The sequence below is a fragment of the Morone saxatilis genome, unplaced genomic scaffold (genome assembly GCF_004916995.1).
Source record: "Morone saxatilis isolate NCDOM2014 unplaced genomic scaffold, NCSU_SB_2.0 Contig18, whole genome shotgun sequence".
In the NCBI taxonomy this organism is placed as follows: Eukaryota; Metazoa; Chordata; class Actinopteri; family Moronidae; genus Morone; species Morone saxatilis.
The window spans coordinates 17,701,204-17,717,977 of NW_023339740.1; the positions used below are offsets into that span (position 1 = coordinate 17,701,204).

The 16,774-nt window shown below is 40.5% G+C and overlaps 1 protein-coding gene across 2 annotated transcripts in view; it reads left to right on the plus strand.

Annotated features, from left to right (window-relative positions):
- pax7a (paired box 7a) overlaps positions 1 to 16,774 on the plus strand; it is a 44,279-nt gene that overhangs the window by 7,356 nt on the left and 20,149 nt on the right. For both annotated transcript variants that reach the window (XM_035662375.1, XM_035662374.1), the window contains exon 5: positions 13,668 to 13,867. In XM_035662375.1, the coding sequence (XP_035518268.1) occupies positions 13,668 to 13,867 (200 nt within the window). The remainder of the gene's footprint in view (positions 1 to 13,667; positions 13,868 to 16,774) is intronic.

Consider the following 16,774-nt stretch of genomic DNA (forward strand, 5'->3'; position numbering starts at 1 on the left):
AGATACTGGCTCTGCACCAGTTATTCCAGCTGACAGCTGATACCTCTCAGGGTCTTGTCTATTAATTAAGTGGCGGCTTACCCATGTGGGGACGACTCCCTATCTGGGCACAAAAATGGTTTTCTCCATCTCTTGTGCTTGGCTCTTGAAAAGGGGCAATCTTTCTCTCCAGCTTCTTGTGGGAAATTTAAAAGTGGTACAGAGGAAGACATGGGGATTTTCTAGCTCATTTATAAAGACGAGTTTTTATAATCCTTTCCTGCCTTAATAACTTAAAAGGATTCAATTTTCTCCCCTCATTATGGGGGTTATGATCACACATTGTTAGGCGCAGATAGTAGGCATTTCAGGGTTAACATTTCCTGCTCCGAAAATATCAGAATATAAGCTGTAACCCAATAGGTGCCCTTTGTTTAGGCTGCAATTTCCCCCCTACCAAATGCTGATAGGCCCATTTTAGATGTTGTTACTATTAATGTTGATAACAACGACCAAGCCGAGGGAAGACCAAGTTGATAAGATACCTCTTATGCCACAAGAGCATTTTTTAAATGATATGATATTTAATTATAGCATATAATGTTTTACCATCGAGAATTAAATTCAGTAGGCTTACGCAGACTCTGAGGATTGAATGTTGGTGGGGGTCTCAAACCATTACGAGACAAATTAAAGAGGAAGCGTTTGGCCCTCCAGGTATCCTGTCACAACAGTAGGGTGCTTCAGCCGCGTCTCTCATTTCTGTCCTGTGTTTTATTCGCGCAATTTTCACTAATGGGGCTCATGGATCTGCGCCCTTGCCTGCAGGCTGTAGTCCAAAATAAATAGAAAATCTCATCTTTTTTTGCTTCTCCCCTCCTTTTCTTTGCTTAAGTTTGACTCCATCCCCTCCCTCTTCTGCTATACAGCACACACACCCTTCTTCATGTCAACAGGTTGGGGTATTAGTGGCAAAACTTTGCATGTGTAGCTTCATTTTTATTCGTTTAATTTTTAATTTCCACAATGTATTTTGTATGGGGATAACTTTTTTTAGGTTATAGCTTTGTAGTTTTTAAAATATCAATTTATTCTGATTTTATAATGTTTCTAGAAGTTAATCAATATCCTGACCATAGGTCTACAAGGTAATATTGGGGGGACGACTTTGTGGTGTTCTTGTTGATATATTTATGATATATTTTTTCCCCGGGTTTTTAGCAAATATTTGGTAGTTGTTTATAGGCTGGGATTTTTTTATTTTACTATAGGCCTATTACCTTATTATTTTAATATATTATGCTTTTATTTTTGCGGCAAATGTCCATTAAAAACTCCTAACTTTATTATTATTATTATTATTATTTAATTTTTATTATTATTATTATTATTAAGTAGTTGGTGTTACCAGTCTGCTGAACATTAGCCTTAAATATTTACATTTCCACTTTAGGCATTTAATGTATTCCCCAGATTGCCAGCGCTTTGTTAGCGGTGGTGTTTAATTGGCTGGAAGAAGATGAATGAGGCTGACAGGAATCAGCTGTCCAGAGATTCCCCTGTGAGTCTGACTCGGAAATCATAACCTGACCAGCTTTTCCTCCTCTGAAACCAGCTCGTTGAACTTGTCACATCTAATTAGGGTGTTAAAACGCACCGAGTGCATCGGTGGGAAACAGTAGGTGGTTGGTCCGGGGCAGCCAATAAGGCCTTTTTGGGTCAGATGGTGGAGGGTGGGAGGAGGGGGGGTGGTGGTGGATGAGCAGCGTGGTTGGATGGTGAAGTTGTTGAATTGGACCGCTGCGGGCTTTTATTTTCTAAGCAGGCTTTTTTCCGCTATTACTCCAATTATGGCCATCCAGCGGGCTAAACAGTCCAGCCTGCATGGACTGTATAGCCTTGTTTTAATTAGGTATGAAATTAATTACAACAGACATCTATTAAGGACTTTTAAGTTTGCCTAATTTTTTTTCCACAGAGTTTAAAGGTATAACAGTGGATTAATGGCTTACAGCCAAAATTACATTTTATTGCATCCTCATTTGGCTGCCTGTCTAACAGGTGTCAGGCCATGTTTGAATTTAAAGACACAGAATTAAAAAATCTTCATAAGTTTGTCCTGTTTTCTCACTTTTAACAGTGTTTTAATGTAGAAATTAAAACATATATATTTGAAATTTAAATACATTTATCAACACTTATTTTCCTGCTGTAATAAGGGCTTAGTGCCTTACATATACTCTGTCTTTATACACACACACATTGTAAACAACTTTTTAACTTGTTGTGCTGCTTGAGTTAGCCTATACCTTATGTGAAAATACAATCGCCTCCGATTCCCATTTTAAGAGGCCGCATTCTCTTTTTATTGAATACTTTTTTTTCTGGTATTGGTACAAAAAAAGCCCTGTGATGTCTGACAGCCTACTCTCACCATTGTTAGATGAACAGCCACTAGAAAAGGACGAGAGAAAGAAGAGGGAGGAGAAAAGGCCCTTCTGTTATTTTCTGTCTTGAGACTTGCTGCATAGGCTATTCAGGCAAGTTGATGAACTCCTCCAAAAAGTTTATTAAGGGGCTGAAAACAATAAGAACTAAAGCCTTTGGGTGCCTGGGCAGACAGTTTATAAACTAGCTGCTATTGTGCCTCAAAGGCAGATGCATGAATACTTTTGAATAGGGGCCTTCAAACTGACACGATCAGGCTGGACAGCAGCAGTTTTAGAGGGAGAGAGGGTGCTTCTGCTGCAGCTCAGATCTCTGCCTTTTTTTGCATTAATGTACATCTGCAAAGGAAGGGGCGGGGGGGAGTTGGGCACTGTCTGTCATGGTCACGCTGGTTTTCCCTTGGGCTTTACACATATGTGCTTAAACAAACTTAAAAGAAGATATATGTTTGGGTAAACAAGCCCTTTCTTACTTTTCTCTGAGGAAATCATAGTTTTAGAGTGCGCAATATCTTCATGTTTATTTATTCTTGAAGAACATACACTGGCATCATATTTAAAAGATTTAAACAGAAAGTCAATCATCATAAAAGTAGATGATTTAATACCTTGCATCCTACTCTCTCTGTTTTAGGTGTGGAAATTGCACAAGTTGTTAGGTGGAGACCAAGAGCAGAGTGTGACAATTGGTCCTTCCTGTTAGATGCTGAATTAAAAAATAAAAAATAAAAAAGCCTTAAAATATTCCTGATCCTTTAAAAGGAGACAGAAAAGCAAGGCGGAAAACTGTTGTGTGCTTTGGCGACGTGGCTTCACTGTTGATATATTTTTTTGAATGGTTACGCGCACTCAAGAAGATACATTATTCCCCTCCTTTTCAGTAAACAATAGACTGTCACTCTTTATCCCTCTTCCCTCCTCTGTCCCTCCCTCTCCAGCTTTCTCTTTTAGTCCTCTCAGTTTCTGGCTCTGTGCCTCACAACATCAGAGGGAGTCCAGTGATTTGTGACCCCAGCAACCCACACTTAATCTCGCTAAAGAGGGGGAGCATCCAGTTTGCAGCTTGGCGGGCCCCAAATAGGCCAAGCCTGCTCTGGCAGGTGTCAACATTAGCAAACAATTGGTCCCCAGTCCCATGCCCCGTACCCCAGTGCGACACTGAACCTAAACTATTTGAGGCGCGCTGAAAGGAGCCACATAATAGGGAATGTGGAGGGGGAGGAGAGGAGGGGGAGGACAAGGGAGAGATTACACTCTGAGACAGCTATTAGCAGGGATGAGGCTTTTCTAAACAAACAACAAAAAAAAAGACGATCAATACTGTGTTAGTTTACCAAGTGGAGTCATCATTGTGGCTTTGGAGTATTTATTTTCTGCTCCATTGTTTTTCTCGACTTCTCAAATGTCTGTGGGTCGTATTGGCAATCCAATTTAGTTTGTAGGGGGGTCCCTGGGAGGCCTATTTCTTCTCCCGGGCAGTTGTGTGTTAGTTGCGGGTTTTCGCTTTGCTGTGGGCAGTTCATTCATAGGTTTGGTGTTGTAATGAATCCTGATTGGTGAGCATTACCTTTGATAGTGGACTGGGCTGTCCGGAGGGAAAACAACACTCAGAGATGACAGAGCTCTGCTTAGCCCAGTGGGATTGCAGTCCCTCTACTTCATTAGACAGGAGTGTCTTAGCAAACTGAGCAGAGGAAATGGGAAGGGAATGAGTTGACATGTGGACTGCTGCTGCTCTCGAGTGGATATGTGTCTTGACAAGAGGGCTGATGTTTTTTAAAGGCCATTTATTTATCTCTCACTGCTGATTCCTAGCCATGCCACAAGGAGAGACAAGTGTTCTCAGCGGGGGGAGATTAGTTTCAAAGGTTTTAATGGAAAACCTATAGTTATCAGACAGAAATCTCATTTAATTGCTTTGATGTCCTCTTGGCGTCTTTCCTCTCCTGGCCTCCAAGAAAAAAAACAGAAACAGTTCAATTCAGGTAACATTGGCTAAAACAAACCTCCTGGTGCAGTTTTGCAGCACACATCAGTAGAGATGCTGCCATCAGTTTGCTGCAATAAACAAGTGTAATTAACTGACCTTATAACCTCGACAGACAATGCAGCCTGTTGTCAGAAAGTGCCAGTAACAATGTCAACAAGCAATAAAATGATTCTGAGCATTCATGGCATTCAGGAAAATCACACAACACACAGAGAACAAGCCTCACACATAGACTGATCAGACTGTATATTTTTCCTAAAGACTGTAAAATCTAATGTTCACTCTTTTTGTTTTTGTCTCGACAAGGTGAATTGCCAAAGGGGACAGACAGTTTACAGAGTAATTTTAGCTTTAAGCAGTATTTAATTAACCATGTAATTCCATAAATCATAGTCATTTTGCCTAATAAGTTATCTACCAAACAGCATAAATGTTGTTGCCAGCTGACAGATAATGTCAAATAATGACAAAGGCCTGTTAATTTGTGAAAGGTCCACTAGTAATTCTTCAGTATATTTATGTAGGCCTTATCAGTCAGGAGACAAGTACTGGTGTGCGGCTGCCTCTTTGATTTCCGCCAAATATATCAACAGAAAAATCAGAACCATCTTGTGTTTGAGGCTCAGTTGGATTAAACACTGTATTTTTTTCTGTTAAATTTGATAGTATCCTTTTTAAACAGTGTGAAAGCTTTTACTAAATGCTTCTATAGGTATTCCACAAATATCCTATAGGCACACATTTAACATAGTTTTGCATTATGTTTCCCTTCCATATTTTAAATATACAGATTATAGTAATTGATTATGATTGAATCTGTAATAATTGTTGAATTTAGTCATGCACTCCTGCCATTACAAATATCTGTTTTGGATAAATGTTGTCATTTCTTTTTCCATTTTAATTTAAAGCCTCCTCCTAAGATTTTTCTTTGCTGCTTGAGAAATATAGAATAAACTATATAGTGCAATTGAATTTCCTGCCTGTCTGAGGTAATCTTAGGAACATTTTAAGATGGACAGTGTAATAATAACCAGGACTTTTGTCCTGGTGATTAAACCATTGTTATTCTGCCAAACAATAAAGCTGAAGGATCACAAAAATGAGTATACAGTACATCAGGACATTATTACGTCCATGTTAAATTGTGCAATGGATGAGCAGGCCAGAGCCACATAATTTATTGAAAGAAATGTAGTTTCCTCCAATTCGCCTTGCCACCTAAGGTTGTCAAACTCTGACAGCTGGCACAGATCGGGACAGTGTGTTGCATTATGACCGTCCATTGGTTACCATGGAGCTGCATTAGAAAAGACAAAAAGCATTTCTGGCTAATTTTATTACAATACAGGAATAGCCCACATAATGTGCAACAGTAATTACGTTTAGCACAGTGCGCCCGCGCTCGTCCTCAGTGATGAATGAGAAACATTGACCATGGTCTGCTAGTTTAAAAATCGCCATTAGCCTATGCTACTTAGGGCCAGAACATTTCACATTTTATGCTCTTGATCTGCTTCACCACTGAAATATTCATTTGTTTTAATTGTGCGTGTGTGTTTTTTTACAGAACCACAAAGACAATAAACATGTTCCCTAAGTGTTGCAAATCAGAAATGTGTTTTTTCCCACCAAGTTAAAATGTGTAAGCGGTTGTCCAAACAGTGGGGTGGAGCTCCTGTCCTTGCCGACAAAATAACAACTTCAAATGTTGTTCCCTATTTTCAACTAATGGGTTTATTTCTGCATCGTCAGTCATTCTCTCCTTGGGGAATATGTAGTCTCAGTATAAAAAGCTTTGCTACTATGCCACATTACAACCCCTCAATATGGAGGGATCTCAGAAATTAATGCCAAGCAGTGTAATGCTTTCACTGTGCCCAGAAAAAAAGCTCTTTACAGGGAATATTCATTAAATAGTTGAATATAAAGGAAACAGTTTGTTTACACAGTGCACTATAATACAGTGGAGTATAATAGTATTTTTGAAAATATGTTTAATGATTTCACATCGTATATATAATGACATTTTTCTGAGGTTTCAAAACTAACTATACTGGTTTTAATTTTTCCAATTACAGTGACAAGTCAATATGCAGGAAGTGATATTCAAACAAATCAGCAGCCAAAAGACCATTATAGCTCTAACAGCCAGGTAAATGTAGCAATAACTGTAACAATAACCTTAGCTTATCTGCCAAGTAATTAGATAATTGCTATAGATAGATGATTTTTTGGTGGCTTTATTGGCATCAACCCTGAGTTTTTCTGAAGTTTCCCTCATTCTTCACAACTCTTCTTTCCTTCCTTGTGCCCTCTATATATCGCACAAACTTTTCCACAATATTTGCTGCCCAGCCTTGTCCAGAAAATTAGGAAACTTCCCTTGGGCACATAAAAAATGTCCGCTGTGCATTCCTATACTGTGCCCAGTAATCTCTCTTTGGCTTTGTTGAGAAAATGATTTGTTCCTCCAGGAGACCTCGGCTCATAGCCCTGAGACGTTACTGTTTGATTTCCTGCGTAGGTTTTTAGAGCTTTTTGCTGGGGGACTGAGGCTCTGGCTCCAGTGCCATTTGGCAGAGACCCCCATGGGCTCCTTTTACTTTCTTGTGCTCTCTGTTAATTTCATTACTTTCACTGTGACCTCAATTAGAAAAGACTCGAGCACGGGCAGTGACATTCTGCTCGACAGAAGAGGAAACCCGGTGCAAACCTCAGTCTTAGTGGGGAAGCGAGAGGTGGCAACAGTCTTCCTTACAAGGTTCACATTTTGTTTCCTGTGAAGTCTTTATAGGTCCATGTGGCTCTATTAGATCCTTTATAATCTGGCTAAAAACTGCCACAAAAGGAAGTGATATGATAATTTGGCAAGTATATGCTCATGAAGTAAAATAAAATCCTATTTTATAAGTGCATTTTCTCTACATTTAATATCTACACCAAAAGTCTTTCAAAACAATAATTTATATGTTAAAAATAAAAAACAATACAGTACTTGGGAAAACAACAGCATTTATATCTTAGAGTTAAAAACATTCATATCATCACTAATATCCTAGTTTTAGTCAGTAGTATATTAAAGAAAAAGAATCCCACCCCTCAAGCCCTTCACGCTTTCACACTCAGGCAGTGCAGAGGCATGGGGAGTCAATATGTCAGCGTTTATGGATGCCCTGCAGAGCTGCACAGGGCTGTCAGGCCCCTATTCATGCTCTAATGGCCCCCTGAGGAGCTCGTCTCTCCAGGCTGAAAAGGCCGGGAGGCCCAGTGGACGCCCTGTTGTTGAAGGTGAGCGTGCGCTCTCATGGACGCGCCGCGCCTTCATCCATATGACAAGAGCCATAAAAGAGCATCGCTCTCGCTGCTTCTCCCTCTCTGTCTCCTCTGCTTTCTCTTGCATCCCCCCTCCTTCCCTCTTTTCTCCCAATTTCTCCCCACCTCAAACAGAGAAAAGGGGGCTAATTGTTTGTTGTGAGAGCCAAAGATTATAGAGCCTCCCATCTTTCTTTCTCCCTTGCCTTTTTCTCCTCTTTTTCAAGACCCTTACTCCTTTTCTAAAGAATGTGATTCTGTCTGAGAGACAAGGGAAGAAAAGTATTGGAATTTTCCTGAGGAATGTCGATATAAAAGACTGTGATACCGGCAGTGAGAGGCTGTGCGTTTGGTAGCAAACTTAAGGTGGCCCCTTCTATTTTCATCAGGTAGTTGTTTAATCTAATTTTTTTTTTATGTTAAAAACTAAAAACTAAATGTGTAATTGCTACACAAGTTGTGTGCAAATTCTAGATCTCTTGTTCACTTCTGCTCTCCTTTCTCACTCGTCCTATCTAACCACTTGAAAAAGATCTCGGAACAAGTGCCCTTGGCCCTCAGCCACGTGCTATAAACTGGTAATTGACATGATAGGCATGAGACAAAGCTGAATCCAATGACATCTGTCCATAAAGGTGAGCTGAAAATGATTTTATTTTAGATAGACACTGGAGTTTTAATATCCTTATGTACAGTTACACATCTCATCCAGATTCAATTTCAGCTAAATGTCAAATTACGGCCCAGAGAAGGTCACTGACAACCAGAAGAAATTGATGATGCATTTGGCATGTTACCAAACCAAGTTAACAGTTAACTTGATTTTGCCACATATGCAGTATTTTCTACAAATTGTTTGGTATGTTGATCTGAATATTTTAATCTAATATATATGAATAAAAGCTAGCCATGCTCAGGCTATGCTCAGTTTTAGAGTTTTGTTTTTGTTTTTTACTGGCAGTAAGATAACTTAAGGAAAAGATTATTCATAGACAATTTGTCTTTAAACCATTCCGGTTATCGCTGTCGTCTATCTTGTATTCACATGAGGTTCCTATCTCAGATACATCCTTCGGTAAATGCCTTGAATCACATGCTTCCTTTAACTTGGCAACCCCTTTGGGATGAACAGGCAAGTGCATTAAACAGAGATGCTGCACCATTCTCAGAAAAATGCAAATTGGGAAGTTGTTAGTTATTTGATGTTGCTGCACGATCCCCCCGCCCCCGAAACATCCCTCCACTCCAGTGTTGGTGGTTGAATCGTATGCAGTCCTGGGGACAGGCAGGGCTGTTTATATGCAGGCCTGGAGCCCCAAAGACAGCACAGAGACAGATGCATGTCAGAGATAGCAGATCCCATCTCAGGCAGATGCCTCTTATCATAGGCCTGTTTGCATAATTAGGCCTTTTGATATTCACCCCCTCTGACTGACAAAAAGTATAATTGCAGTATCAACTACGACAAAAGGTAGGCACAAAATAAACAAGTCAACATAAATAGGGAGAAAAGATGCGGTGTTATTTTTGTCCTGTGGGAAAAAAAGAGGGAGGAAAAAACACCATTTTAAACTAAATCTGCTGTCAGTCACAGTCAACTGGTGTGACTCGGTGCTCAGAGGCTGGTCCTGTGAATGCCTGCAAAACACAGAGCGTGAGGCCTGATTGTAATTATGCTGGAACTAATATGCTTTTCAAAATGAGCCATTATGAGCTAATGCTGCACTGCCAAAGCCCTGTCTGTTTTTGTCCCTCTGTCTTGGATAGTTTGCAAAGGTATGGCTGATATTGAGGCCATGGGTTATGATATCAGAGAGAGTCTGACTAGGACGAGCACTACTTAACTTAATACTGCTCACAGGTGAGATGAGGGGTAAAAAAACACCTGACACCGGCAAGGTGTTTCTAATAGAGAAATTGTTGATTTTCCAATAATTATTGCATTTTATTTGCACAAATAGAGCACAATTTCGTTTTATTTCATCGTTTACATTTGCAGAAAATATATAAGTAATGCTGCTGTGTTTAATTTTTTTAATTTTGTTTGTTTCAGTGGTGAATTTAGCTGTTTTTCTTCTTGTTATTGGTACCCCTGTGGGTTGAAGTACAGACATTTACCCATTTTTTTGTTTTAGTTTGTAGTTCTTTCATGGTGTACTTAATTAAAAGATGTGGTTTTAAGATGGAAAAGACATCATTTTATGCATTTTTTATAATTTAAGTGATTTATGCTCATTCTTTTGATTGGAATGTTTCATGGTGAACACTTAATAGTTAATAGTTTTTCATTTATAACCATCTTTAAAGAATCATATACTTAGCCAACATTTTTCAACAGCCTGGCTGACCTGAAGTTTATTGCTGTTGTTATATATCATAAATCGGTAACCCTACAGATCACATGGTTAATTACCGGTATTGAGTGGACAGCTGTCTGTTTAATCAGCATTACCTCAGCATCTCTGGGGTAAAGGTGGAGGACTGGAGGAGTCCGAGGGGTTGGAAGGAGAAGACGAGAAGGAGGACTGGAGGAGTAGGTGGGAGGGGGTCGATGTGAGGAAAGGAGGGGTGGAGGGGTTTTTGAGGAAACCGGGTGATGATGAGGATCCCATCTGCCTGCAGTCTGAGGAGTCTGTCTGTGGGGTCAGCAGAGGAGCATCAGGGGAGAGAGCAGGCTTTAAACCTCATAGTGACCTTAAAACTATTAACTAGCAGCACAAGTCCTTCAAGAGCAAGAACTCTGTTTTATCTAAAAGGTCTGGTCAGAATTAAAGCATCATTAAAGCAAAGTCACACCAGGGTGAAATAATTTGGTGGTTCTCCACAGTCTTTAGGGATAATTTCTAGTAGTGGAATTTACCACATGAATTAAAACAGGGTTAACTGTTAATTGTTAATCCCTGTAAATATATTAATTGTTCACCTACTGTGCAACCATAGTTTGTTTAGTAAGAGCGGAGTTTTCCAGCACAAACTAAAACTAAAATATTCTGAAAACTGTCAGTTTACACAGAACAAAAGCTAACTCTGTCTAAGTGTGTTGTTGATCCACACTATTCTCCCACAATGCAGTGCACAGGATACACACACAAAAAAATCTCTCCCAGACATCCTGTATTACGTAAACTGCATTTCACCCTTTTAAAGTGATAACCTTTTCCTATGGTTTATCAATTATATGAACAGTTATATTATAGGTCAGTGATTGATCTTAAGTTTAGGTTTAAGTTTAGTTGATTTGATCTTCAATTAAAGGAATTATTTCCTGCATTGAAACCATCTCTTTCATGACATTCATTACAATTTAGGTTAAGGTGGCTTTTACTCAAAGCACACGCAGTGTTATTTCTAATCTCAATCAAACACTCACCTAGACAAAGCAATGTGTAAACCTGTTTAATTCCTATTTATAGTGGGTGCAATTTTAAATCAATACTGAGGAAAAACCTTAGAGGGCCCCTGGAGGAGAGTACACAGTGGTAATCATGCCCACTGGATGGGACATAATTAGATTCTAATTGGACGATAAGTAATGAGACAAGGCATGAGTGGTTTATCAATATCCCATAACCCTGTGAATGGAATTACTGCAGTCGTATTATACAAATGTCTAATCAGAATGTACCTTTTTCTGCCGAACGGACCATTAAGGAATTGACCTCGACAGGCCTGCAGGGATTTTGTTTGCTGAGTGCTATTATGTCTATGATTGTTAACATTGGCACATGTGAGGCGAAAAAGAGACATGAAATTTAAATTTTAAAGTGCCTTTTGTCCAGAAAACAGACTGAAAAATGGTTGTTTCTTGTCTTCAAAAAGGCTTGTTTGTACTGACATGTATTCAGGCCTGTTTCTAAATCATCTGTTCATTGGATGGACTATTGTAACACTACTATATGTTAACCAGAAATCAGTTTCAGATTCTGTCTGACATCAACATGGAAAGCAGCCATGTGTTTTAATGTATTTTCTGTCTTCTATGCGCCAAAAGTAGTCAGCATATAGATGAGTTTTACGTCCAACCCCAATCCCAGTTGGCCCCATGCAGCGTGTGCCATTTTCCATTTCCCTTACTCATTACAGGCAGGGCTGTTGACCTTGTGCTTCTGGTTCATGTACACGAGCAGATGTGTTGGCTATGTAGGGCTTAATGGAGAGCAGCAGTACAAGCTATTGTCTGTTGAGGTTTATCAGTCATTAGCCTGATAGCATGCTAAATGTGACACAGATTGCCACAGCGGTTTACTTGCAAAATAAAATCTGTGAAAGCGCTTCAAACAAAGGGGAGAAAAGAAAATAATTTGAGGAGGAGAAGACTTTAGTGCCTTTCTCGAAGCCCCTTGAGTATGTGTCTACTCTGGCCCCCACGTCTCCCTGTAGGACACAGAGGTGACTTTGGAAAGTGATCTGCAGACTGCTGGGCTGGTCTCAAGTGTCGTCATGGCAAGTTACCGGGCAAATGGATATACGCATCCTCATGAAAACCAACAAAGGGATATGTGGTGTATGTACATATTCAACTTTGTATGTTCAAGGGTGTTCTGCAGCAGAGTGAGTCTGTGCTTCAAGAATCAATCTTTATTAAAAAGGATAAGACTGAAGAATTGATTTAATGAATGCGGCCTCATGTCCTGCGGCCACATGTAATCCGCAGAGAATCATTGAGCATGAGCTCAGGGGGACAAAAAATGTTCGTAGAAGACTCATAGAGTGGCCTGTAATGATAGTCTCCATATAATCCCATAATTCCTTGTTTAATTAAACTCTGGAGCTGGCCTTGAGACTCCGCCAGCTCTGTTGCTCTTTTGTTCTCACAGTTGTTATTTGGAGGCTAGGTTTGAGTATTCTTTTGTCCACTCGTGTTGAAAGATTGGACTGGAGTGAGCTATAAACAGAGATCGTGGCTGTGAAACAATGAATTAGGCGACAGGAACTCACTCAGGCGAGACATTCAGGTGAGCATTATAGTTTTCATTTGAGCTGAATAGCAAAGGGCCTCTGTCAGAAGCAGAAATCTCTTCATACACCCTCTCCTTCAATATCTCCCTTTATTTTCCCTCTCCCACACTTTCTGGACTGAGCATGATGCAATCCAACTAGGCCTGGAGCAACACTGGCACATCACGCCGCCTTGTCAATGTCTCAATGAGGAAATTATGAAAATATGAATTTTATGACATGAAATGAAAAGGGCCATGTAGTTTGAATAGACATGCAGAGGAGGTGAAAATGATGCAATTTTCTAAATTCAGTTATAATGGTAATGTGCAATGGTAATGCGTATTTGCTGTCAAAAATTTCCCTGTCGGCCTGGATTGTACAGCTTTGTGCTGTATCTATATTCCTCGAGCAAAAATTCAGCTTAGTTGAATGCCTAAAAAGTAATGTAAAATATGTTCTAATTCATTTAATGACAGCAGATGGAAACACATGGGACTGAATGGTTTTGGTGTGATATTGTGTTCTATTTTATACACTTTGGCTGTGCTATGTATGAACAGTGTGCCCTGGGCCAATGAGAGAGAAAAGCAGGGTGAGGAGCAGCAAGGTGGCCTGTGCAGATTAACCCCTCTACCCACCAACACCCCCGTTCCCCCTCAGCCCTCTCCCTTCACAGCCTCTGGGGCCCCTCACAGAGGCAGGATTGTGTATCAGGGCCTCTTCTATATTAAATAAATAACCACAGATTAAGATAATATTCTCCCTGTTGTATATTGAGAGAGGAGAGGCTGTCATTTGAATCCTCTGTGTTGCCACAGAGCAACAAAAGAGGTTACAAAATGCAGATAATGCTGTTAGAGCTTCTTCTTGATCAGTTTCAGCTCACATTTGATGCTATTTTCTATCAACCAACCTCAGTTAATTCACATTAAAGACTCCTTAACTTGCTTCCATGTCATGATCACACAGATGGCCTCTTTTTCTTTTCACGTCAGGTAACCGCACAGATGATGGTTCAGATGTAGATTCGGAGCCTGACTTGCCCCTGAAGAGGAAGCAGAGACGCAGTCGCACCACCTTCACTGCTGAACAGCTGGAGGAGCTGGAGAAGGCTTTTGAAAGGACACATTACCCAGATATCTACACCAGAGAGGAGCTGGCTCAGAGGACAAAACTCACAGAGGCGAGAGTACAGGTTAGACATACCACTGACAGTAGCAATGAGACCAACTATTATGCTGTATTATGCCTGCATGTCGGTTCACCCAAATCATTAAAACACATATGTAGCTCTGCAATTTGTGTAAAACATCCTCTGCTTCCACTTCAATACAAATGAAGGAATGTGCATTTTAAGAAATTAACAGCAAATTAATTATCTGCATGGCTAGAAGTGAGAATCTTGTTTTTTTGTATTTTGGGTGAACCAGTGCTTTAAACTCGTGTAACTGGACTCAAGCTATGCTAACTTTAAAAACTCTGCCAACATCAATGTGCTGTAGTTGCTCACGGATGAGAGTCGTTAAAAAAGACGCTTACTCTGTGTTTCACCTTGTGCAGGCCTCACAGGGATTTGTACTGCCTGAACACCAAATACCGTAATTCCCCTAAACACACGGCAAAAAGCATCACATTGACTGAACTTACGCTTGAAGGTGTTCCATCTAAAAACGTAATAATATTGCCCTTCTTTTACCCACGGCAATGATTTACCTTTTTATCGTATTGTGCTGTGCATGTAAGGGAGTTTGCCTTCATGTTCAAGATGTTTGACAGAGACTCTCCCCATCTTCACACCTCAGACCTAGGAACCTGGCTGACAACCTGGGTGCCCTGTGGTTGTATGTAAGATTGAAGGAAGATATGTACAGTAGAGTTATAGCAGCAGCTGTTCTTCCAAAGACAGAGAGAGAGGGAAAAAAGAGGAGAGGAGAGAAAGGGAATGCATTCCTGACGGATTTCTCATTTCGGCCTTTGGCCAGGATCTCATCCCATCACTTTCAAGCTCGCCGCTGCTTGTAAAACCCTCCACATATCACACAGGGTTCCTCATCCTCTCTAGGGACCCTATGCCCCGACAACAACATTAATCAATCAGCCGCTAGTAAAAAAAAAAAAAAAAAAGAAAAAGGTCTGGGGCTCCCCTCTCCTCTTACCACAGTCGTTCACACTCCCTCTGAAGCCCCCAAACTCCTCACCGCATGCTAACTGTTCATCACACTACAAACATGCAGTTAGGGTAACTAATTCCACACATGTCTTTGTCCATCTTGAAACCCCCCAACATGCAAGGACGTCCTATATGTCTGAGTGTTTAATGCCTCACTCAAGGGAGGAGAAATTTATCTCATGGCTGTTATAAGGCAATATATTAGGATTTTTTTGTGTGTTTAAGTGATAAATGTGGACAAGAGGGGGAAGAACTGAAACCACAACACACATAATAAATATCTAGGCAGTAAATTAAATTTTGCGTTGAGTTCAAACAATCCTAATATGGTTTAATTTAGCCACATACTGCATATTGCTTCATTTTTTTAATGCTTATAGTAGATACCATGTACAAATACATCAGTCTAGTTCAATTCAAAGTCATCATGTAGGACAGTAACAGCTTGGGTTTGAGAACAAAATCCAATCTTTTATTAGCACCTGTGTATTTATGGAGCCTGACAAAAATATCAAAACATGAAAGCAAGAGAAGAAAGAAAACGGAGTGACTGCTGTGTCTTTGCTGTTAGATAATAGACTTAAATGATGTCATGTGAAAACCTGAGGAATTTGAGTCATGGCTATAATTTGTTAATGCTGTTTACCTCATAATCTAATTCTTAAAGGCTTTGAAAGTCTCAAAAGGTCAACTCAAACTTAATTTTCTGAGAAGGTTACGAAGAATGGAGCTCTGGTAGCCAAAATAAATAATGCCGCCTGAAGTTGCGCTACAGTTTGGTGAGCTCGTATGAGGGAAGAGGATCCTATAGGAAGATAACTTTTATATAAGTCTGATTTCCTAGAATTTCCCCAAATGCATCTCAAAGGAATCATTGTTGCTCAACAGAATCTGAATGACTTTGGGAAAATACCTCAACAAACATCAATATTTAACCCTTTTAATGAAGAATTTCTTAATAAAGATAAACTAAATATGAAAGAATTTAGCTTAAATGTGAATTTAATGGCATGTGCATGTGTATGTTGTTTGTAAATGTCCACCAGCTGGGCTTGCACATAGGTGCCCAAAAGGCCTATCATAGGGCAGGAGAGAGGAGACCCTTTGGCCTGAGAGCAAAGCTTCTCCAGCACAGCTGCAATGACGCATCTTCCAGATGTCGTTCACAGACTAACCGGTGTTCAGGGCTGAGAAAGGAACTATAGACAGGGGGTGTTGGTGCTCCCACAGACTCATATTTTAACTTGAATTTGTGTCCACAGTCATGGTTCACTGTCATCCGTTTGTCATTAAACATGGTGATAATGTGGACAGCAGTTTGTTCAGGTTGCATGCAGAGGTAAACTGTACTTGTGAAGTGCAAGTGTGGCTGCTCCCAACCGCCACAGCCCAAAGCTGTGTTGTAAATTAAACTGCTAGATTCTTGTGGAAGTGATGAGTGTTTGGCTTAGCGCTGACTCACAACCTAAACTCATAAACAGAGCTAACTCCCTTGTGTCTGCCCTCGCCTGCCATTTTAAGACCCTTTCACCATCCATCTTTATCAGCCCCGCTGCCCCTTTAAGCAGAGCTACCAGCGCTCCTTCACCACCATGAGCCCTGCAATGGTTTTATCACCCCAACTGACAAATTGTGGGATATGATCCGTATCTCTCAGCAATTAGTTCCAGGCTGTCTCAGTGGGAGGGGATACTGCCAAGTCTACCTTCAGTCTCTGCTCCGCTGATGCAGGGTGTGCTGCCACTTTCCATCTGATAACCCCTCAGTTTTAACAGGAGCAGGCAGCAAAGCCATTCCATGAGCTATTAGAGAAGAGAGCATCATTTGTGTCCGTTCTCTCTGAGGGGTGGACCAGGTGGGGGTAGCGCTGTGGGGGGAGGGGGGGGGCAGGGCAGGCAATATGATGAAGATGAAGCAAATTACATTCTCTTC